Below are 23144 nucleotides of genomic sequence, written 5' to 3' on the forward strand. Positions count from 1 at the left end.
GCTAAAAAACATGACTTCCAACTTTCTACTTCTTCCCAGAACTCCAGATTCATATATGTAACTCTCTAGCTAACATTCCCAGTTGTATGTCTAATAGCACCCCAAATTTAACAGGGTCAAAATAAAACCCTTTTAAATTTTTGTTATGAAAACCTTAGTCACGCTTTTCATATACTCAGCGCACCTGGATTTAGCGGTTAATCAAGATTTTGGCACATTTTCTTTTTCCATTTCATTTTTTCCCCTCCTTGATGAAGTATTTTAAAGCAAATTTCAGATAGATCGTTTCACCCCTATTTGTAACCTAAACGTAATGGACATTTCTCTTATGTAATCAAAATGGCATAATATAATTTAACAAGATTTACAGTATATTTTTGGTATCATCTAATACACAGCCCATTATCAAATTTCCCCCATTGTTTAAAAATGCCTTTTTTATAGTTCTTTGTCCAAAACAGGATCCAGGCAAAGTCCATCTCCTGATGGCTGTGCCTCTTAAATCTCTATTAATCTGGAGCAATCTTCTCCTGTCTTGTCCATGCCATTGACTTGTTACAGAAACCGAGTCAGTTTTCCTATATGTTGTCCCACATTGTCTAGATACTGGTTTATTTTCTTTCTTTCTTTTTTCCTTCAGATCTTTATTGGAGTATAATTGCTTTACAATGTTGTGTTAGTTTCTGCTGTACAACAAAGTGAGTCAGCTGTATTTATACATATGTTCCCATATCCCCTCCCTCTTTTTTTTTTTTTTTTTTTTTAAATTTTTGTCTGTGTTAGGTCTTTGTTGCTGCATGCGGGCTTTTTCTAGTTGTGGTGAGCAGGGGCTACTCTTCGTTGCGGTGCGCAGGCTTCTCCGTGTGGTTATTTCTCTTGTTGCGAAGCATGGGCTCTAGGTGTGTGGGTTTCAGTAGTTGCAGCATGTGAACTCAGTAGTTGTGGCTCGAGGGCCCTAGAGCGCAGGCTCAGTAGTTGTGGTGCATGGGCTTAGTTGCTCCCCAGCATGTGGGATCTTCCTGGACCAGGGATTGAACTGGTGTTCCCTGCATTGGCAGGTGGATTCTTAACCACTGTGCCACTAGGGGAGTCCCTCCCCTCCCTCTTGAGCCTCCCTAGCACCCTCCCTGTCCCACCTCTCTGGGTCATCACCAAGCATTGAGTTGATATCCCTGTGCTGTGCAGCAGCTTCCCACTAGCCATCCATTTTACATTTGGTAGTGTGTGTATATCATTGCTACTCTCTCACTTTGTCCCAGCTTACCCTTCCCCCCCTGCGTCCTTAAGTCTGTTGATTTATTTTCTTGTGGTGTCATTTAACTTCTTTCTGTATCCTTTGTATTTCCTGTAAGTGGAAGGTACTTCTAGAGGATTGATTGGATTCAGATTCAACTTTTTGGGTAGGAATATTTACAGGTGATACTGTGTACTTCATATTATATAGCCTAAAGAGGTATACAGTGTTAGACTGTGACGTGCTTTTAGTGGTGGTAAGATTAATCATAGGATTCAGGTAGCTAAACCAAATTCTTGTCTCCCCTAAATCTATAATCTTCTGCATTTCAATAAATAGCACCATCATTCATACAGCTATTTAAGTTGAAAAATTTCAACTTATCTTTGATCTCCCTGTTACCCTCAAGGTCTACATCCAGTCTATTCTCTAATAATTCAACCTCCAGAATATATCTGGAGTCCATCCACTTATCTCCCTCTCTGCTACCACCTAATTTAAGCTAACTTCTCTTGCCTGGGCTACTGCAATATCCTTTCACTTGATCTCTGTTATTCCACTTTAGTCTCCTAATTATTCCACTAACTCATTCAACACAGATCACAGATTATGCATATAAATCAGGTCATTTTACTTCTTTTATATTATTTTCTCTTTTTTTCTCCTGAATCGTAAGACTTCTAGTATGGTTGACAAAGGCAGAAGGGTTGAGAAACATCTTTATCAAATAAGCCCTATGGTCTGAGTTTGCTAGGCTGGTTTTTGATACTTCCAAGAGTCAGTGGACAAGTGAGGGCTAGCAATTACTGAAAATCAAAGTGTACTTATTTACATTCATAAGGATATATTATTCCTGTTACATTGGGATGCCCTATTTCATTACAAGAAGGTTATCTTTTTTTAAAAAATTTATTTATTTCATTGACTGTGTTGGGTCTTTGTTGCTGCACGCGGGCTTTCTCTAGTTGCAGCAAATGGGGAATACACTTTGTTGTGGTGTGCAGGCTCCTCATTGTGGTGGCCTCTTGTTGTGGAACATGGACTGTAGGTGCATGGACTTCAGTAGTTGCGGCATGTGGGCTCAATAGTTGTGGCTCATGGGCTTTAGAGAGCAGGCTCAATAGTTGTGGTGCACGGGCTTAGTTGCTCCGAGGCATGTGGCATCTTCCTGGAGCAGGGATCAAACCTGTGTCCTCTGCATTGGCAGGTGGATTCTTAACCACTGCGCCACCTAGGAAGTCCAAGAAGGTTATCTTTTAAATATTTTTTTTTTGGGTTTTTTAAAAGAAATTAAGACACCAAAACAAAGACAAACAAATCTCTGGACCAACGAAATCTGTATTCTAATTAATACTTTAGGTGATTTTAATCTAGGTGATCTGTAGATCATACTTTGCAAAACAGTGCTAAACCTGCTAATTGAAAACATGAGACTAGAAAGAGCACATGGAAAGAAATTGCAAAGTGAAAAGAGGGTCTAGGCCTTAACTCTAAGGATTCAGACATTTAAAACTTGCAGAGAGGGGAAAAGTGTGTATAGTTCTATCCTCCAAACTGTTATCTGTTTCCTGTCCACAATTGTGGAATTATAATTATGCTGTAAATATAGTTTAGGTATCAATATATGTTGTTTTCTTTAAAACTTAAAACCATTCTTGAGGGAAAGGGATCAAAATAATACATGCTTAGGGTTGAAAACGGATCATAACAAAAAATAATAGACATGTCCTGCATTCCCTTATTCCTTTCTTATCCTCCTTAAGCAACCTCTTTTAATCATTTTTTATTTCAGATCTTCTGGTGATTTCATTTCTGTGTGATCTTCTTATACTGGTCTTTCTTGAATTGTCAACTTTGGGCATTGTCTGTTGATTTCCTGCTATGATAGAAGAGGAATTAACTAATTTATAATTTTCTAAGATGTAGGCTTCTGAAAAGTTTTATGTTATTGTTCTCAGTCTCTTCAGTTGTCACTTTAATTTTAAACAACATAGTTAAACATCCTTTTGTTTTTCTGTCATTCAAAGACAGTATTTCTTGAATCCCGATCTGTAAAGTAGAGATATTTAAGGCTTTCACCCTTCTTCCACCTTCCTATCCTATTTCACACCTCTTTCAGCTGTCTGTGCTTTTATATTGTCAGTGTTGATTACATTTACCTCTTATTCTGTAGCCATTGTTATTTTCTGAAATTTGTCTGTGTACTTATTCTAAGTCAAAATTCAGTAAACAGTGTTAATAAGTCTTAAACATATATACATTTCTTAGTTTTAGTTCAGCTCTTCACAATAAGGAGAGGGTAGGAAGAAAATTATATAATATATCATCTGCTTTGTAGATGACACATTCAGCTGCTCAGAACTCTCCAGTTGGTTTCTGGCTTACGTATGGTAAATCCAAAGACCTTATTGCTTCAGAGACCCTGCGTGATTTGGCAGTTGCCTTCTCCTCCATTTCATCCCTTACTGTGTTCTCTGTTATGCATATTTGTTTTAGTCACACTCATCTTTTTGCTGTTTCTTTAAATATACCAAGTACACCTCTGCCTTATATACTTTTATGTTTTTTTTGTGTAGAACTCTCTTCCTCACATATCTTTGAAGCTTACCTCCTCATTTCATTTAGCTCTGTTACCTATCAGAGACACTTTCCCTGACCACTCAAATAGCTCTCCACTCCTCATCAGTATCTTTCTCTTTCTTCTGTTTTTCCCTCCATAGTACTGACATTATAATTACACATTTATTTATTTTGTTCGTAGTCTACACACCTGCCTCCCTCTACTCCAGCACTCTGGACCCAAAAAATATCTTCATAAATTTATTTTCTTCATCTAGTGTCGAGAGGAGTGCCTAGCACATATTTGGCACTTACGTTTATTGAAGAGACAAAGCATGTGTTACATGTTGAATTTTATGTCTTTCTTTAAGGACCTAAGTTCAAATCTTTCTCTTTATTCAGAGGAGAATTTTCTAGTGTTAATATCAAGTGGATTCTCCCATAATGTATAATTGCATTTATGGTATTCTCAAGTTTTTACAAGCTGTGGATTCTGTATCTTTCCATTTTTGAATTTACTTTCAGGTTTTACTGAGTATATTCTCAAATATTTTTCTAAGGATGAATGGAATGTAAACTTTTCTTATAAGCTTAAAGATATCTTTTCTGCTTGCACGCCAAAAAAAGTTTTGTCCTTATTTTTATTTTGCATTTAATTTTTAAAATAGGTAATGCCTTCTCATGGTACAAAAATAAACTATATAAAAAAGTATACATTGAACAGTGTGGCTCCCATTCCTATTCCTGTCTTTCCCATTTCTTTCTGCTCCCTAAAACATATAACCACTTGTTTTAGTTTCATGGGTATCCTTCTACTCTTTTTTCCCCATCTTTTTTTTTTTTTTAAATTTATTTACTTACTGGCTGTGTTGAGTCTTCATTGCTGCACACGGGCTTTCTCTCGTTGTGGTGAGTGGGGGCTACTCTTCATTGTGGTGTGTGGGCTTCCCATTGAGGTGGCTTCTCTTGTTGTGGAGCACAGGCTCTAAGTGCACGGGCTTCAGTAGTTGCAGCACAGAGGCTCAGTAGTTGTGGCACACGGGCTTAGTTGCTCTGCGGCATGTAGGACCTTCCCGGCCCAGGGATCGAACCTGTGTCCCCTGCATTGGCAGGCGGATTCCCAACCACTGTGCCACGAGGGAAGTCCCTTCCCATCTTTTTTGAGATATAATTTACATATATAAATGTATAGGTTTAATGTGTAAAATGTAATGATTTGATACGCATATATATTGCAAAATGATTACTAACCACAATAAACTTAGTTAACACATTTATCACTTCACATAATTGCCGTTTTGTTGTTATGCTGGTGGTGGTGGTAGTGGTGAGAAAGTTTAATATTTACTTTCTAAGCATCTTTCAAGTATACAACATGGTATTGTTAACTGTAACCATCATGCTGTACATTAGATCTCAGAACTTACTCATCTTGTAACTGAAAGTTTATGCTTTCTGAAAATCTCATTTCCTCCACCTTCTATCTTCTGGTAACCACCAGTCTACCCTCTGTTTCTATCAGTTGAGTATTTTTAGATTCCACGTTTGTCATTTTTATCTCACCCTCAGCATTCATCCAAATTGTTACAAATGTCAGGATTTCCTTCATTTTTATGGCTGAATAATATTCCAATGTGTGGGTGTGTATTTATCATATTTGCTTCATCTGTTCATCCATGACGAACACCTAGGTTCTTTCTGTGTCTTGGCTGTTGTCAATAATGATGCAGTGAACAAGGAGTGCTGCAGATACCTCTTCAAGATAGTATTTTCGTTTCCTTTAGATATATATCCAAAAGTGGGATTGCTGGATTATATGGTAGTTCTAGTTTCAACTTTTTGAGGAACCTCCATACTATTTCCCTCAGTTGCTGTATCAATTTCCCTTCCCACCAACAGTGCACAGGGGTTCCCTTTTCTCCACGTCCTTACCAGCACTTCTTATCTGTTGTATTTTTGCTAGTAGCCATTCTAGTAGATGTGAAATGATGTGTCATTGTGGTTTTTGTTGTTGTTGTTGTCCATGCTGAGCAGCTTGTGGAATTGAACCTGGGCCACAGCAGTGAAAGCACCAAGTCCTGACCACTGGACCACCAGGGGCCTCCTTCATTGTGGTTTTGATTTGCGTTTTTATGGTGATTAGTGATGTTGAACGTCTTCATGTGCTTTTTGGCCATTTGTATGTCTTCTTTGAAAAAATGTTTATTCAGGTCCTTTGCCCATTTTTAAATTGGATTATTTGGGTTTTTTTGCTTTTGAGTTGTATGAGTTCCTTATATGTTTTGGATGTTAATCCTTTATCAAATGTAAGGTTTGCATTTATTTTTCTCCTCTTCTGTAGGTTGCCTGTTAATTTTGTTGATTGTTTCTGCTGCTGTACAGAGGTTTTAAGTTCGATGTAGTATCACTTGTTGATTTTTGCTTTTGTTTCTTGTGTTTTTGGTGTCATGTCCAAAACATCATTGCCAACATCAAGGTCAGGGAGCTTTTCACTGTTTTTTTTTCTAGGAATTTTATCGCTTTCAGGTCTTATGTTTAAGTCCTTAATCCATTTCAAGTTAATTTTGTTTCTTTTGCATGTGAACATTAATTTTTCCCAACACCATTTAGTGAAGAGACTGTTCTTTCCCCATTGTGTAGTCTTTGCTCCTTTGTTGTAAATTAACTGACCATATATTGCATGGGTTATTTTTTGGGCTCTCTATTCTGTTTCATTAAGCCATTACCATACTGTTTTGATTAACGTAGCTTTGTAGTATAGTTTGAAGTCAGGAAGTTTGATACCTTTACCTTTGTTTTTCTTTTACAATATTACTTTGGCTATTTGGGGTCTTTTGTAGTCCCATACAAATTTTAGGATTTCTTTTCTATTTCTGTTAAAAATGCCATTGAAATTTTGATAGGGATTGCTGTGAATCTGTAGGTGGCTTTTGGGTAGTATAGTATAATATTAACTCTTCTCATACATGAACATGTCTATCTTTCCATTTATTTGTGTCTTCAGTGTTTCTCATCTTTGTCATATACATTTCGGTGTATAGATCTTTCACCTCCCTGGTTAAATTTATTCCTGAGTATTTTATTGTTTTTGATGCTATTGTAAATGGGCTTGTTTTCTTTATTTCTTTTTCAGATAGTTCATTGTTAGTATATAGAAATGCAGCTGTTTGTTGATGTTATATTGTGAAACTACTGAATTCATTTGTTAGTACTAACAAATTTTTCATGGAGTCCTCAGGATTTTCTGTGTGTAAGATGAGGTCATCTGCAAATGGAGACAGTTTTATTTCTTCATTTCCAATTTAGATACCTTTTATTTTCTTTCTCCTGTGTAATTATTCTGGCTGGAACTTCTAGTACTATGTTGAATAAAAGTGATGAGAGTGGATATCCTTGTCTTGCTCCTGATCTTAGAGGAAAAGCTTTCTTCAACCTTTTACCATTGAGTATGATGTTAGCTGTGGGCTTGTCATATATGGCCTTTATTATATTGAGGTGTGTTTCTTCTATACCTAGTTTGTTGAGAATTTATATCATGAAAGATGTTGAATTTAGTTAGATGCTGTCTCTGCATCTTTTGAGATGATCATATGATTTTTATCTTTCATTCCATTAGTGAGGTGTATTACAATTATGTGCAATTTTTTACATTGAACCGTCCTTGCAGCCCAGTGATAAATCCCACTAATTATGGTGTATGATATTTTTAATGTGCTTTTGAATTTTTAAAAAATATTTACTTATTTTGCTGTGCTGGGTCTTAGATGCAGTGTGAGTGATCTTCATTGCAGCATGTGGGATCTTTAGTTGTGGCATGCAGACTCTTAGTTGCAGTATGTGGGATCTAGTTCCTTGACCAGGGATCAAGCCTGGGCCCCTTGCATTGGGAGCACAGAGTCTTAGCCGCTGGACTACCAGGGAAGTTCCTGTGCTTTTGACTTTGACTTGCTAGTATTTTGTTGAGAATTTTTGCCTATATATTCATCAGAAATGTTGGCTTCAAGACTTCCCTGGTGGCACAGTGGTTAAGAATCTGCCTAATGCAGGGGACACAGGTTTGATCCCTGGTCTGGGAAGATCCCACATGCCATGGAGCAACTAAGCCCATGCACCACAACTACTGATCATGTGCTCTAGAGCCCAGGAACCAGAACTATTGAGCCCGTGTGCCACAACTACTTAAGCCCATGCACCTAGCGCCCGTGCTCTGCAACAAGAGAATCCACTGCACTGAGAAGCCCACACACTGCAACGAAGAGTAGCCCCCACTCACCACAACTAGAGCAAGGCTGCACACAACAATGAAGACCCAACACGCTGGGAAAAAATAGTGTTGACTTGTAGTTTTCTTTTCCTGTAGTATCCTTATCTGGCCTAGGTATGAGGGTAATACTTACCTCAGAAAATGAGTTTGGGAGTATTCTCTCCTTTTCAGTTCTTTGGAAGAGTTTGAGAAGGATTGGTATTAATTCTTCTTTAAACATTTGGTAAACATTCAAAGCCTGTGAAGCTATCTGGTCCTAGGCTTTGTTGTTGTTGTGGGAAGGTTTTTTAATCTATTTACTCATTATTGGTCTATTCAGATTTTCTTTTTTCATGATTCAGTCTTGGTCAGTTATATGTTCCTAGGAATTTATTCTAGGTTCTCTAATTGGTTGATGTATAATTGTTCATAGTAGTCTCTTATGATTCTTTGTCTTTCTGTGGTATCAATTGTAATGTCTTCTCTTTTATGTATAATTTTATAATCTTGTTAAGTCTAGCAAAAGTTTGTCAATTTTGCTAATCTTTTCAAAAAACCAACTGTTAGTTTCATTGATCTTTTCTGTTATTTTCTACTATTTTATTCATTTCTGCTCTGATCTTTATCATCTCTGTCCTTCTGCCAACTTTGGGCTTTGTTTTTCTTTTCTAGTTCCTCAATGTGTAAATTTAGGTAGTTTATTTGAGATCTTTTCTTTCTTAATGTAGGCATTGATTGCTATAAACTTCCCACTTAGAATTGCTTTTGCTACATCCCATATGTTTTGTTCCCATTTTTACTTGTCTCAAGATATTTTTTGATTTTTTTTCTTTGATGCTGTGGTTGTCCAGGAGTGTGGTATTTAATTTTCACATACTGGTGAAATTTTCAGTTTTCTTCCTGTTGATTTCTATTTGCATACCACTGTGGTCAGAAAAGATACTTGGTATGATTTAATTCTTTTAAAGTTGGCTAATACTTGTTTTGTGATCTAATGTGATTTATCCTGGAGAATGATCTGTGTGTGCTTTGTAAGATGTTCTGCTGCTGTTGGATGGAATGTTCTCTATATATCTGTTAAATTTATTTGATTTAAAGTTTAGTTCAAGTCTGATGTTTCCGTACTGATTTTCTGTTTGTATGATTTATCTGTTGTTTAAAGTGGAGTGTTGAAGTTTACTATTATTATACTGTTGTCTCTTTCTTCCTTTTTTTTTTACCTTTTTTAAATGTATTTTATTTATTTATTTATTTATTTATTTGCTGCGTTGGGTCTTTGTTGATGCACATGGGCTTCCTCTAGTTGTGGCGAGCAGGGGTTACTCTTCATTGTGATGTGTGGGCTCCTCATTGTGGTGGCTTCTCTCGTTGCGGAGCATGGGCTCTAAGCACTTGGGCTTCAGTAGTTGCGGCACATGGACTCAATAGTTGTGGCTCGTGGGCTCTAGAGCACAGGCTCAATAGTTGTGGAGCACAGGCTTAGTTGATCCTCAGCACGTGGGATCTTCCTGGAGCAGAGATCAAATCTCTGTCCCCTGCATTGGCAGGCTGATTCTTAACCACTGTGCTACCTAGGAAGTCCCTCTTCCTTCTTTTTAATTTTAGACATTCTAGTAGATATTTAGTGATAGCAAAATGTGGTTTTAATTCCTTGTGCTGTGTATTTTTACATACAGTCATCCCTCCGTATCCACAGGTTCCTCATCTGTGGATACCGAGGGTTGACTGTACTGCTCCATTTTATGTAAGGGATATCAGCATCCACAGATTTTGGCATTTGTCGGGGTGTCCTAGAACCCATCCTCATGGATACCAAGGGAACATGGTATTCATCTGTATCCCTCAAACTTCCTAAACTTACTTATTTGTTCCAGTCCCTTTTTTCTTTTTTTGGCTCTTTATTGGAGTATAATTGCTTTACACTCTTGTACCAGTTTTTGAGGTATACCAAAGTCAGTCAGCTGTATTTATACATATCCCCATATTCCCTCCCTCCCATGACTCCCCCCCACCCTCCAGTCCCTTTTTTAAAGATTCTATAGGATGTGTCTGTATATAGACAATCATGTCATCTGAGAACAAAGATAATTTTACTTCTTTTTCTGTCTGGTTTCCTTTTATATTCTTCTTGTTGTCTTATTGTACTGTCTAGTACCTTAGACAGTGTTGAACAGAGGTGGTGAGAGCAGACATCCTTGTCTTGTTCTGATCTTAGAGGGAAGGCATCCAGGCTTTCATTATTAAGTATGATGGTTTTTTAATAGATGTTCATTGTCACATTGAAAAGATTCCTTTTTTCTTAGCTTAGAGCTCTTATTATGCATTGTTGTTGGATTTTTTTCAGATGTCTATTCTGCATTTATTTCAGTGATCATATAATTTCCTCTGTTTGTTAATATCATGGGTTACATTGATTAATACTTGAGTGTCAAACCATTCTTGCATTTCAGAGGTAAATCTCCTTGAGTCATGATGTATTATCCATTTTCATGTATTGTTTTATTCAATTTGCTAAAATTCTGTGTTAGAATTTTTGTGTGTACTTTAAGGATATTGGTCCATAGTTTTCTTGTACCAAAGAGTTGGTAAGTATATTTTCTGAAAGACTTGGTACAGAATTTTCATCATTTATTTAAAAAAAAAATTTGGCAAAATAGTAGACTGGGCCTGGAGTTTTCTTTGTTGAAACTTCTAACCCTACAGTTTGTTAATAAAAATGGAGTATGTCTTGAGTAAGCTTTGTTTAGTATATGTGTTTCAAGGATTTTGTTATGTCTCCCAGTTGTTGAATTTATTGAACAGAGTTGTCCACAGTATTCTTTCATGTTTAAATATTTGTAGAATGTGAAATGATGTCACTGTTCTCATTCCTGATATTGGTAATAAGTTCCCCCACCCCTTCTTTTTCTTGATTAGTCTGAGTACAGATTCATTAACTTGTCTTTTCATTGCACCAGTTTCTGGTTTTATCAGTTTTTGTGTTTTCCTATTTTCTTTTTCATTGATTTCTGCTCTTATATTCATTATTTCCAATTTTTTATCTTTTGATTTCATTGGTCTTTTTCCCCCCAATTTATTTATTTTTTATTTTATTATTTATTTATTTATTTAATTGGCTGTGTTGGGTCTTTTTTGCTATGCGCGGGCTTTCTTTAGTTGCGGTGAGTGGGGGCTACTCTTTGTTGTGCGCAGGCTCCTCATTGCTGTGGCTTCTCTTGTTGCAGAGCACGGGCTCTAGGTGCGTGGGCTTCAGTAGTTGCAGCACATGGGCTCAGTAGTTGTGGCTCACGGGCTCTAAAGCACAGGCTCAATAGTTGTGGCACATGGGCTTAGTTGCTCCGTGGCATGTGGGATCTTCCTGGAGCAGGGATTCAACCTGTGTCCCCTGCATTGGCAGGCAGATTCTTACCCACTGTGCCACCTAGGAAGCCCTCATTGGTCTTCTTGTTATAGGTTTTTGAGTAGAAGCAGAAGCCATTGTTATGGGACCTGTATCTTTCTAATATAGGTGTTTTTGTGCTATAAATTTCCTTCTAAGCACTATGTTAGCTGTAATCCCAAAATTGAGATGTATTGTGCTTTTATTGTCAGTCGGTTAAAAATACTTTGTAATTTATTTTGTGATTTATTTTTTGACCATCTGTTATTTTATAGTTTTCAAATATTTCTTTGTGTTTATGATTTCTAATTTAATTCCATTTTGGACAGAGAATGTATTTTGTGGGACTTGAAGTCTTTTAAATATATTGAAATTTGTTTTATGGCCATAAGTAAATATTTTCTGTATTGGTAAATATTTCATGTGTACTTTAAAAGAATGTATATTCTGCTGTTTTTTTGGTTGTTTCAGATATGATAGTAAATCTGGTCTCTCTTACTCCATCTTGACTGAAAATGGAAGTCAGTAATTGCTCTTTTTTTTTTAATTTAGATATAGTTCACATTCCATAAAATTCATCTATTTTAAGTGTTCAGTGCCTTTTTACTATATTCATAAAGTTGTATAGTCATCACAAGTATCTAATTCCAGTATATTTTCATCATCCAAATGAGAAAGTCCATACCAACTATCAGTCGCTCCCATTCCCCCTCCATCTAGCTCTTGGCAGTCACTAATCAGCTTTCTGTCTCTATAGATGGGCTTATTCTGTACTTTTTATGTAAATTAACTATGTAATATGTGGCCTTTTAGACTGGCTTCTTTCCCTTCGCATAATATTTTTAAGATTCATCCACGTTGTAGCATATATCATTATTTCTTTTTATGGCTGAAAATACTTCATTGTATGGATATTTTGTTATGAGCAAATGGGTTAGTCACATTTTGTTTATTCATTAGTTGGTAAATATTTGAATTGCTTCCCTTTTTGGCTGTAATGAATAATGCAGCTATGAACTTTTGTGTACAGGTTTTTCTGTGACATGTTTTCATTTCTCTTTGATGTACATTTTGTTGTGGAATTGCTGGCTCATAGGGTAATTCTGTTGATGTACTGCCAAACTGCCTTCCAAATAGCTGTACTACTGTATTGCATTCCTACCAGAAATGTATCAGGGTTCCAATTTCTTGATATTCTTTCTAATTCTTCTATGTTTTCTTTTTCTTAAATTATTGTAGCCATCTTTCATGGATGTGAAGTGGTAATTCATTGTGGTTTTAGTTTTCATGAAGATTGAGACCCATGTTTCCTTTTAAGAGTTTTAAAGTTTTTGCTCTTACATTTAAATCTTTAATCATTTTCAGTTAATTTTTGTATATGATATGAAGTAGGGATCCAAGTTCGTTCTTTTGCTTGTATATCCAGTTGTCCTAGTACCATTTGTTGAAAAGATTATTCTTTCTCCATTGAATGGTCTTGGACTTCTTGTCAAGAATTACCTGACCATAAATATAAGGATTATTTCTGGACTCGATTCCATTTCATTGATTTATATGTCTGTGATCATGACAGCACCAACACAGCCTTGGTTACTGTGGCTCTGTAGTGAGTTTTTTAATTCATTTTTAGGTGACTTGGTTTTATGTCTCTGGATATAAAATGGATTAACTAAAATAAATTTAAATAAAACTTAAGAAAGACCCACATATTTCATTGTGAATTTATAGAGCATTGTATTTGCTAAATGGCACTCTGTGTATTTTCACTAAGTAAACTGGTAAATACTATTTACCATAGACATAACCTCATTAGTGGTATAAATTTTGAACCATCAGCTAAGTGAATATGGCATACTTATTTTACTTTCAGTCTGCTCAAATTTCTTTTTTGCTTTCTTTTTAGGTTAATACGATCTGTTGGAATGAGACTGGAGAATATATTTTATCTGGCTCAGATGACACCAAGTTAGTAATAAGTAATCCTTACAGCAGAAAGGTAAAGTGGTTTTAAGAATCTACAGCTTAATGAGAGAGAAAAAAATCAAGAAGCTAGAAATCAAGAAATATAGAATAATCATGCAGTGGGCATTTGTAAAGAATATCCTTATTTTGCTAAAGTTTATTATATAATTTAGATGTTATCACATGCACGTTCCTTAGTTTCTTTCAGAAAACACTAGATTTCATTTAGCTTTTTGATTTTAGAAAATTTAAATATGTTTCATTTTATCCATGTGGATAAAATTGCCAAAAGTGACATTATCTCAATAAATCATTCTTTGGGGGAAAGATGTGATTTTTTTTCTTTTATGCTCACAAAATCTATTCTTCAGCTAAGCAACTTAAGAAACTGAATTTTATCAGTTTACACACAGTGACTAGGTTCTAATGAAATGCTTCATAACATCCAATTCAGTAAACTGGAATATCATATTAAGTTTTCATTCAGATTATGTTCTGATTTTTATTGGCTCTTCTGACTTTATATATAAGAGGAAGTATACAAATATTGTTATATGTGTGAGAACATTGTAGATTGGTTGACTGCAGTCGTATTTACTATTAGCAATCTTACAGAATAAATTGCTAATGTATTTTTAATTTTTCTACATTTAAATAGTTAAGATATTTAAGTAAACATTTGTGGTTCTTCAGCCTAAAAAGAGGTTCGTATTGAGGCTATCCTTGGTTAAAGGACAGGTCATAGTTTTATTTCAGAGATAACTTTACTTAATTGTCCTGACTTAGCAGAGGGAAACTTGATGTTTCTGAATTCTGCTTGTCTTAGTTCTCCGTTATTCAGAGAACCTGTATCTTCCAACAGAGAAAAGTTCCTGGAACAATGTATATGTTGAATGCTTTTTGATTATCACTATCAGAATTTTAATGTTTATAGTTACTTGAATCACTCATCTAGATACCAATGGAATAGTTATTTTGTTTTTGAAAAGATGTAGAGCTTTACTCTTTTTTATAAAAATTTTTGTAAAATACACATTACATAAAGTTAAGCATATTAACCATTTTTAAGAGTTCAGTTCACCAGCATTAACTACATTCATATTGTTGTGATAGCATCACCATCATGGAGCTACAAAACTCTTCTCATCTTGCAAAACTAAAACTCTGTACCCATTAAGCAATAACCCTTCTTTCTTCCCTTTCCCAGCCCCTGACAAACCATTGTTCTACTTTCTATCTCTATGAATTTGTCTGTTTCAGGTACCTCATATAAGTGTTTATATACAGTATTTGTCCTTTCGTGACTGGCTTATTTTACTTAGAATAAGGTCCTTATTACGTAGAATGTTACTTAGAATATTTACTTATTACTTATTACTTAGAATATTTACTTAGAATAAGGTCCTAATGTGCAGCATGTGTCAGGATTTCCTTCCTTTTTAAGGATGACAAATACTCCGTTGTATGTGTATATCACATTTTGTTCATCCTTTCATCTGTCAGTGGACACTTGGGTTATTTCCACCTCTTGGCTATTGTGAATAATGCTGCTATGAGCATAGCTGTACAGATATCTCTCCAAGTACCTGCTTTCAATTATTTTGTGAATATACCCATTGGAATAATTTTTAAAAGATCTTGTTTTTCCTTTATTTGCTTATTTAAAAAAAATGATAATCACTTTGATGTATGGTTCCCAGTAGAATATGTATATTTAAAATTTGATTACTTTTTTTTCAGTTTGAGAAATGGTTAATCAGATAATACTTTACAAGGTTTTGAGTATAACAAGACTTTATAGTTTTCACATAGTCGTTTTAATATATCCAAGTTTGCTGTCATATAGGAATATTTTTTGTTTTAAAACACTGATGATTCATTACATAGGAAAATAAAGTTTTTTGATCTTGAGTCAGATATTACTTGTTCTTATAGGTTTACTCTATTTTTAGATCCTGTGGATTCTTGGAAAGATTAATTTATTGGATATAAATATTTTGATACTTTTAAAAAATAGATTTAAGTATTCCTTATTAATGGCATCATGTCTTAATTATGTATATCATAGATCTCAAATATATAAAAAAGGGATGCTTTTTTTTTCAAAAATTACAGGCTAGTTTATTTGGACCAATCCTTCCACTGAAATCAACTCAAAAATGCCTGATTTAAAAACTTTAAAATTTATCCTAAAAGTAACAAATATCTGTTCTGATAGTAAGGAATTATCAGTCCAAAATGGGAGGGAAGAGGTGAGTCCAGAGAAGTAAGCATGATCGCCACTTTTGTTCTGAAGATATTTGTCAGTCTTAGCATATCTAAGCTTTAGTTTTGGTGGCTGTGAAGGTCAAGGTAAATAGAAACAAAACACAGGATCCCAGTCAGGTATGGATTCCTGTAAGAGACTTTACACAATATTCTGGGACCCCCCAAAGGGCCTCGTCCTCAACGTGTAGATGAAAAAGAAGGAAGTTAGCCCTCAGGTAGCCTTGGAGCATCTTCTGTAAAAGAAATCCTGAGTACATGCAAAGTTTTTATTGATTTGGCTTCATCTTGCTACCTATAGTTCTCAGAGCATACAATGTTGTTTCTCTATGCTTTCCTTCTGCTTTTCTCTCTTCATGGGATGTTCTGCTTTCCCATGCACCTCCTACCTACTTGGCAGGTTTAATTTCATCCTTCAAGCCTCAGCTCTTATCTGTGATATATCTCTAGATTCCCTAGACAAATATAGGCATTCCTTCCTCTGTATTCTCATATTTTATGGATAACTCAGTTATTATGTTTGTTTGCATGTTGCTCACCATTACACTATAACTTCTTTGGTACAGTGACCATTTCTTTTTCCTTTTTGTTTTCTGAACACTTAGTGAATTACCTGTCGTGTAATAGATGCCCAATAAATATTAGTAAAAGAAAGGCAAGACGTTTCTGTATTCAGTGCCTTAGACAGGGGTAGGAGTAGGCTTGAGAAGGGGTGATTTTTACTAAGAGCTTGAAGAGCTAGTATCTTCTATTTAGATATTCCTGGACCAAGTTTGAAGTTTTGGAATGTTGTATATAACGTGATGCAGGAGGAAAGAGATAACTGCTTGGCCAGCTAGATTAGTCAAAGTAACCTGATGATCAGCAAAGTGATAGACATTACAGCTAGTTCGCGTTCACATTTATTACTAATTGAAGTTAACAATATGTTATTTTCATTTTAGATTAAGTTACTCTGCCAACTTCCACCTTTGTAGGCCATTATTCTTAGGTGTTTTCTGAAAAAATATTATAATGCATTAATCCAAGGAAAGCACAAATAAGAAAATAAATCCAGCTTTCAAAAATTGTAACTGTTTGTAGCTGCACATCTATTTTTTTAAATTGATCTTATTGCTGTTTATCCCAGTAGCATGCATACCTGTATTGGTCGTAATGATTCTGTTTTCAACAATTGAAAACAAATTCTGACCTTTGGTGAAATTACTAACTATATAAATGAGTACCAGTTCTTCCAACAATTATTTATTAATAAATTAGGGAAAGAGCAGTACAAAATGAAGTTAGCATGATTATACGGGGGTCAGATAGTAGGTTTGATAGGCTAGATTAAGGAGTTTACTTTTTAGTGTAATTCAAATAGCTGTTTACTAGAGTATTTTAAACATGAAAGTGATATGACTTGCCTTTTTAAAAGTTAGCTGTGGTTGCTTTTTGGAGAGTAGAGTTTGAGTAAATAGGAGGAAATAGGAGGCCATTGATGTAATCCAGAGATTGAGATTAAAATCTCTGAGATTATGATTGAGAAGGGATAATGGTTGAGGTAGAAATAATGGCATTAAAGGTGGGGAGAAGTAATTTGAAATGTATCTTGGACATGGATTTGCTGGTGGATTTTATGTAGTGGATGAGGGAAAGAGAAATAAAGGATGATTCCTTAGTTTTTGACTGGATCAGCTGTGTGGGTGGATATCAGTGTTATTAAAATGGGGCATGCTAGAGAGGAGGGAGTAAGTTTGGAGAGGGACATCTGAAATCAAGATATTTGTTCAGAGGGAAAGGAGTCAGTCTTTTACTAATTACTTGAATAGTTACTCTGATTATTTTAATAAAGAACTTTTCAATTTTTGAGTGATATGTGATATGCCAATATACATTAATGTATTGAGTGAGGTTCCTGCTTTTGTTTCTGTAGCTATACATAAACCCATTAAACAGAGATAAATCAAATTGTTAAGAATAATGTCTGCTGAATGTGACTAAAGCAAAGTCAAAGGCCTATCAGACTAAGAAACTACGTAGATTGTATGTAGTGACTTATATATATTAATACTTAGCTACTTGGTAAACCATGCTGAAATATATGACAGCATTAAAGGCTATGATTCTATCTTGTTTAAAGTCTTTAATTATTCTCTATGTTATTTCTTGTACTTTAATCGAGCAGATCTCAGTGTCTTATACTTGGAGAGAGGAATGAAAAATTTTAAAACATTGAAATTTTTATTCTCCATTGTCTTTGTTTGATGTAGGTGCAGAGACTCTCCCCCCACTTTTTTTTGACCCTAATTAAATGTACATTAGTAAGATTTACAGTGGAGTACTGTATGGTACTCAGCAAACCCTAGGTCTTAGATAAAATGAGATGACTTAAATACTTAAAGTGGTCAAGGTAAATAGCTGCTCATATTTATACCAGATCTATGTTCTGATTTGATGTTGTACTCTCAGTTGTGAATTTGTCAGTTAATGTTATACACTAACAGACCAAAAACAAAGTTGAAATCTTTTCCTAAATTTGTTTGAAAATTTAAAAACTGATGGAAAAGTTGAAAGAATGATACACTGAACATCCACAAATAGATTTTTTAAAAAAGTATTTTGGAATAAGTTGGAGGCGTCATGCACTTCATTCATGAATGCTTTGACATCTGTCTACTAGGAACAAGAACATTATCCTATATAACAATAATACAGTTACCATGGTCAAGATATGTAATATTGAATATAGAGTTGATCCTCGTTTCTTACAGATTCCATATTTGCAAATTCACCTACTCATTAAATTTATTTTTAACTGCAAAGTCAGTACTTCCAGTACTTTCCTAGTCATTTATGGCCACGCACATGTACAGAGTGGCAAAAAATTTGACTTGCCAAACACATACATCGACATTCATGTTCCCAGGTGAGTTCAAACAAAGTGACACTCAGACTTCTTGTTTCAGATCAAATACTGTAAGCATAGTGTATCCTTTTTGTGATATATTTAGTGTCACAGGTTTCGCATTTTCGTGCTTTTTTTGGTGATTTCAGTGTTTAAAGTAGTCCCCAGGTATTGTGCTGAAGTACTATCTAGTATTCCTAAGTATAATAAGCTTGGGATGTACTTTATGGGGCAAATATGTTAGATAAGCTTCATTTAGGCATGAGTTATAGTGCTGTTGGCCATAAGTTCAATGTTAATGAATCAACAATATATAGTAAATAAAGTGTCTTTAAGCAGAAACACATAAAACAAAGTTACTTATTGACTGGTTGATGAAAATGTTATGACCAGAGCCTCACAGGAATCTAACGCTGTATTTCCGTAGGAGCAGTGATTCAGCACTTGCTAATTCAGTGTTTGCGGTGACTTTATAGAACATAACTGCCAGTAATAATGAGAATTGACTATATGCTGTTATATAATATAAATGATTTTGTACTGTCAACGGAAAAAAATGCACAACCTCAAAGTTGAGAATTCTATTTTATTTGGTGGACATACTGAGAACTTAAGCCAGGGAAACAGCCTCTCAGATAGCTCTGAGGAACTATTCTGAAGAGGTAAAGGAGGAGCCAGGATATATTAAGAGTTTTTGCAACAAACCAAAAAACCCCCAAAAAACAAAAAAAAACCCCAGGTAGAACATCAAAAGATTACTGCTAATTAAAAAAACCTAGACATCTCAAGTTAATGAATTTAGCTCTTTTCTTTGGGAAGATGCAAGAATCTGGGCTTATTGAAATTGTTCCTTTGCTATGTATCTTAACTATCTAGGGTCAGTATCCTTTTTTTTCCTCTACCTTGAATCCCCTCAGTGTGCACCATTGGGGTGGCTGCAGAGACTGATGGCTTGATGGCTGGCAGCCCGTTAATCACTGTTCTGAGTTCCCCTCAGGGTGCACCATGGTGGGGGCGGGGGTGGTAGCTGCAGTGACTGTTGGATGCACCATCCTTTATTTACTGATATGGCAGGCGACATTCTTCGTCCATTGTATATTACCTATATTCACACATAATACATGCATATATATACATGTATAGTCCATATTCACATTTTCCCATTTGCTTCAGTAATGTTTTTTAGCAAGGCCATGCCTCTTTCAATCCAGCCCCCAGTCCCTGACCAGGAATCGAAACCGGGCCCCCTGCATTGGGACTGTGGAGTCTTATCCACTGTGCCACCAGGGAAGTCCCTGCCCTTTTTTTTATATCAGGTTTTGTTGTGTCCCTCCCCACGTTTTTAAACACTGTTGAGGGATTTGGTCTTTTATCTTCAATGAGTGTTACAAATATAAAAATGTTTAAAATATTAAAATTTAATATTTTAAATATTACATTTTAAATTTAAATTAAATTTAAATATTAAATTTTAATATTTAAAAATTAAAATTTATTGGCTGTATTGGGCCTTCATTCCTGCATGCATGCTTTCTCTAGTTGTGGTGAAGGGGGCTATTCTTCATTGCGGTGTGTGGGCTTCTCATTGTGATGGCTTCTCTTGTGGAGCACAGGCTCTAGGTGCGTGGGCTTCAGTAGTTGTGGCACATGGGCTCAGTAGTTGTGGCACACAGGCTTAGTTGCTCTGCGGCATGCGGAATCTTTCTGGACCAGGGATCGAACCTGTGTCCCCTGCATTGGCAGGCGTGTTCTTAACCACTGTGCCATGAGGGAAGTCCTAGTCTTTTAAATTATTAAGGAATTAGATGTAGGAAGTTCTGCTGTATTCTCATCTGTACCATTTCATTAATTTTATGATTCATTTAAATTCAGTTTATTTCTTCATCCTGAAAGGGAATAACTTAATAATCATCTAGTAAACAGTTTCAGAAGTCAATCAGGGTAGTCTTTTCATATTTACTGAGAGTTTATGAATGAGTCAGATACACCAAGTAGGTGGAAGTATGCATATTTAATTTTCAAGGCACTGTTGTTGAACCCAAGTTTGTGTGCCTGTCGCATAGTGAGTACAAACAAACCAAAATGTTACAGTTTGGAGCAGAGAAAGGTTTATTGCAGGGGCATGCAAGGAGAACAGGTGATTCCTGCTCAAAAGACTCAAACTCCCCATGGGTTTCAGGGAAGAATTTTTTATAGGCAGAATTTGGGGGGAGGGCTGCCAGGTGTGTAATCTTCCTCTGGTTGGCCAATGGTGAGGTAACTGGGTGGTGTTCTAGGACTCTCCAGTCAGTCTGGGGTCCACATGCTTGTGCTTAGCCTGAAGTTACCATCTTCCACCTGGGTGGGGGCCTTACTTCCAGTAGATGAACTCAGAAATATGTACCGAACTCTTATGCACAACCCCAACCCCTTCCCCTCCCCTGCAAAGAACCAGGACCAAGTCCCGTTGCTGTTTCTGCATTGCCTCAGTCTCCTAATTAATAACTGTTTATCGGCCCTTTGGAACTCAGGGAAGGTCTAGGAGGCTGGAAGCCTTTTTCCTACAAACAAGAAATGGGATATTGAAAGGCTTTTATGTCTGGGATGGCCTCCAGGGTCCTGCTTGGTTTCAGTCCTCTGTTTTCTTTGAATCATGAGGGGAACAGGTGTTGGACAAGACCAGAAGTAAAATTTGGAAAGAGAGGTTAATCATAAAGTCTGCAGGGGAACTCAGTTTTAGGGGAACTCGGTTTTAGTACTATTCCTGTTCATACTTAATCTTCTTTACATCTCAGAGGAAAATAAAATATGTGAGCTTCTGATTTTTTTTTGTAATTATATTAGTTTGGAATCAAATGATATTTTTTCATTTGAGATGAGAATGTTAGTGAGAATATATTCCTGGCTGTGATTATATTGAATTTGAGTGTTTCTTTTTAGGAAATAATAAATTACTCAAGAACTACTTCCTCTCTGTGTTTTAGGTTTTGACAACAATTCGTTCAGGGCACCGAGCAAATATATTTAGTGCAAAGTTCTTACCATGTACAAATGATAAGCAGATTGTATCCTGTTCTGGAGATGGAGTGATATTTTATACCAATATTGAGCAAGATGCAGAAACCAACAGACAATGCCAATTTACGTGCCATTATGGAACTACCTATGAGGTACAGTATTACTCTGATTTTATCTATATGACACATATGTAAGTGTGTATGTTTTATATAAGTATGTATGTGTAGATAGATGTGTGTACGTACATATGTGTAGATTTGTATGTGTGTATGTACACATTCATGCATAAATAGGTAAAGATATTATTGACAGAATGTCTACATTTCAGTATTTGAGAAAATGTATCTTGACAGGCTTGTAAATAAAGTGAAGGAATAAGATGTGAGTAATAGTAATGGGGTTTGTAATTCCTTGAGCAACTATACTCTAAGCAGACAGATATCAATCAGTCATTAAAGATGCTTCTTTATTGTGCTGTAGGCACTATACTTGGCTTTAACCTCGTAACCACTTCCTGTTTTGCATAAAGTCATTGCTGGCATGCTTACCAAACGTTCACGTCAGAAGGGATGCTACTACACTAGACAAAAGAATCTGATTCCTAAAGGGTATTAATAAACTCAAGCCCTAAGCTGAATTAAATGAGATGAAATGAATCTGAGACTCAGTTGTACTGCTTTGGTTCAGAAAAATTGCTTACTCTTCCTAATGCTCTTTTATAATCTTGTCATTTCATTTCTTTGTATCAGATGATTCATTGTTTTCCCATATTATGTTAACCTGGTGTATCTTTTTTCTATTACTTGAAATTCAGTTTTTCTGTACCCTCATGCTATTATATGTACTTATAAAAATAGTATTCTCTAGCTGGATTTTTTTTTCTTATCCATTTCTCATAAATTTGGCATTTAATTGGAGATTTCAGTCAATTTATGCTTATTATCAGTGTTGATGTATTTAAATCTGTTTATATATCTTCTTATAAGTTTTCTATTTGAAAAAATTTTCCCCTATTAATTTCCCCCTCCTCTTTTTGCCTTCCTTTTGAATTGCTTGAAGGTTTTGCATTTGGCCCATTTTGTTTCTGCTGCTTGCAAGGAAGATAGACATTGATGTTTTATAAGAGTAATTAACAAAGTATGAAGTCAGTAAATACCTTTGCCCTTCTCCTGAATGTGCACCTTAGCACATTGTTATTTCTTCATCCCTTGTCTAATTTTATATAGATATAATTTTATGTTGTTCAGACTGTAGTTATATTCTATTTTTCCCCTCATGTATTAAAATATTACCATTGTTTTATTAGATAGTGTTTGTTTAGATTTACCTACATATTTACCAATACCTTTAGCTCTTCTGTTACAGATTTTCTCGGTGGGGTCATTTTGTACCTAAAGTACATTCTTTTCCAGTTCATTTAAATGAGAGTTTGTTGATCTAAAACAATTTGTTTCCTGTTTTCCTTTTCTTTCTTTCATTCACTTCTTCCCTCTTCATCTTTTTCCAGAAAATATCTTTATTATGTCAGTTCTTCAAAGGTAGTTTTACTAGATACACACTCCTGGTTTGACAGTTATTCTGTTTCGGGTGGTATTCCACTGTATTTCTGACCTTACTT

The 23144-nt window shown here is 35.5% G+C and overlaps 1 protein-coding gene across 7 annotated transcripts in view; it reads left to right on the top strand.

The window, feature by feature from the left end:
* The window catches only part of DCAF6 (DDB1 and CUL4 associated factor 6), a 154945-nt gene that overhangs the window by 23187 nt on the left and 108614 nt on the right, over nucleotides 1-23144 (top strand). For all 7 annotated transcript variants that reach the window (XM_057726437.1, XM_057726434.1, XM_057726433.1 and 4 more), the window contains 2 exons: nucleotides 13319-13411; nucleotides 21493-21678. In XM_057726437.1, coding sequence (XP_057582420.1) covers nucleotides 13319-13411; nucleotides 21493-21678 — 279 coding nt within the window. The remainder of the gene's footprint in view (nucleotides 1-13318; nucleotides 13412-21492; nucleotides 21679-23144) is intronic.

This window comes from Hippopotamus amphibius, chromosome 3 (assembly GCF_030028045.1).
Source record: "Hippopotamus amphibius kiboko isolate mHipAmp2 chromosome 3, mHipAmp2.hap2, whole genome shotgun sequence".
Taxonomy (NCBI): domain Eukaryota; kingdom Metazoa; phylum Chordata; class Mammalia; order Artiodactyla; family Hippopotamidae; genus Hippopotamus; species Hippopotamus amphibius.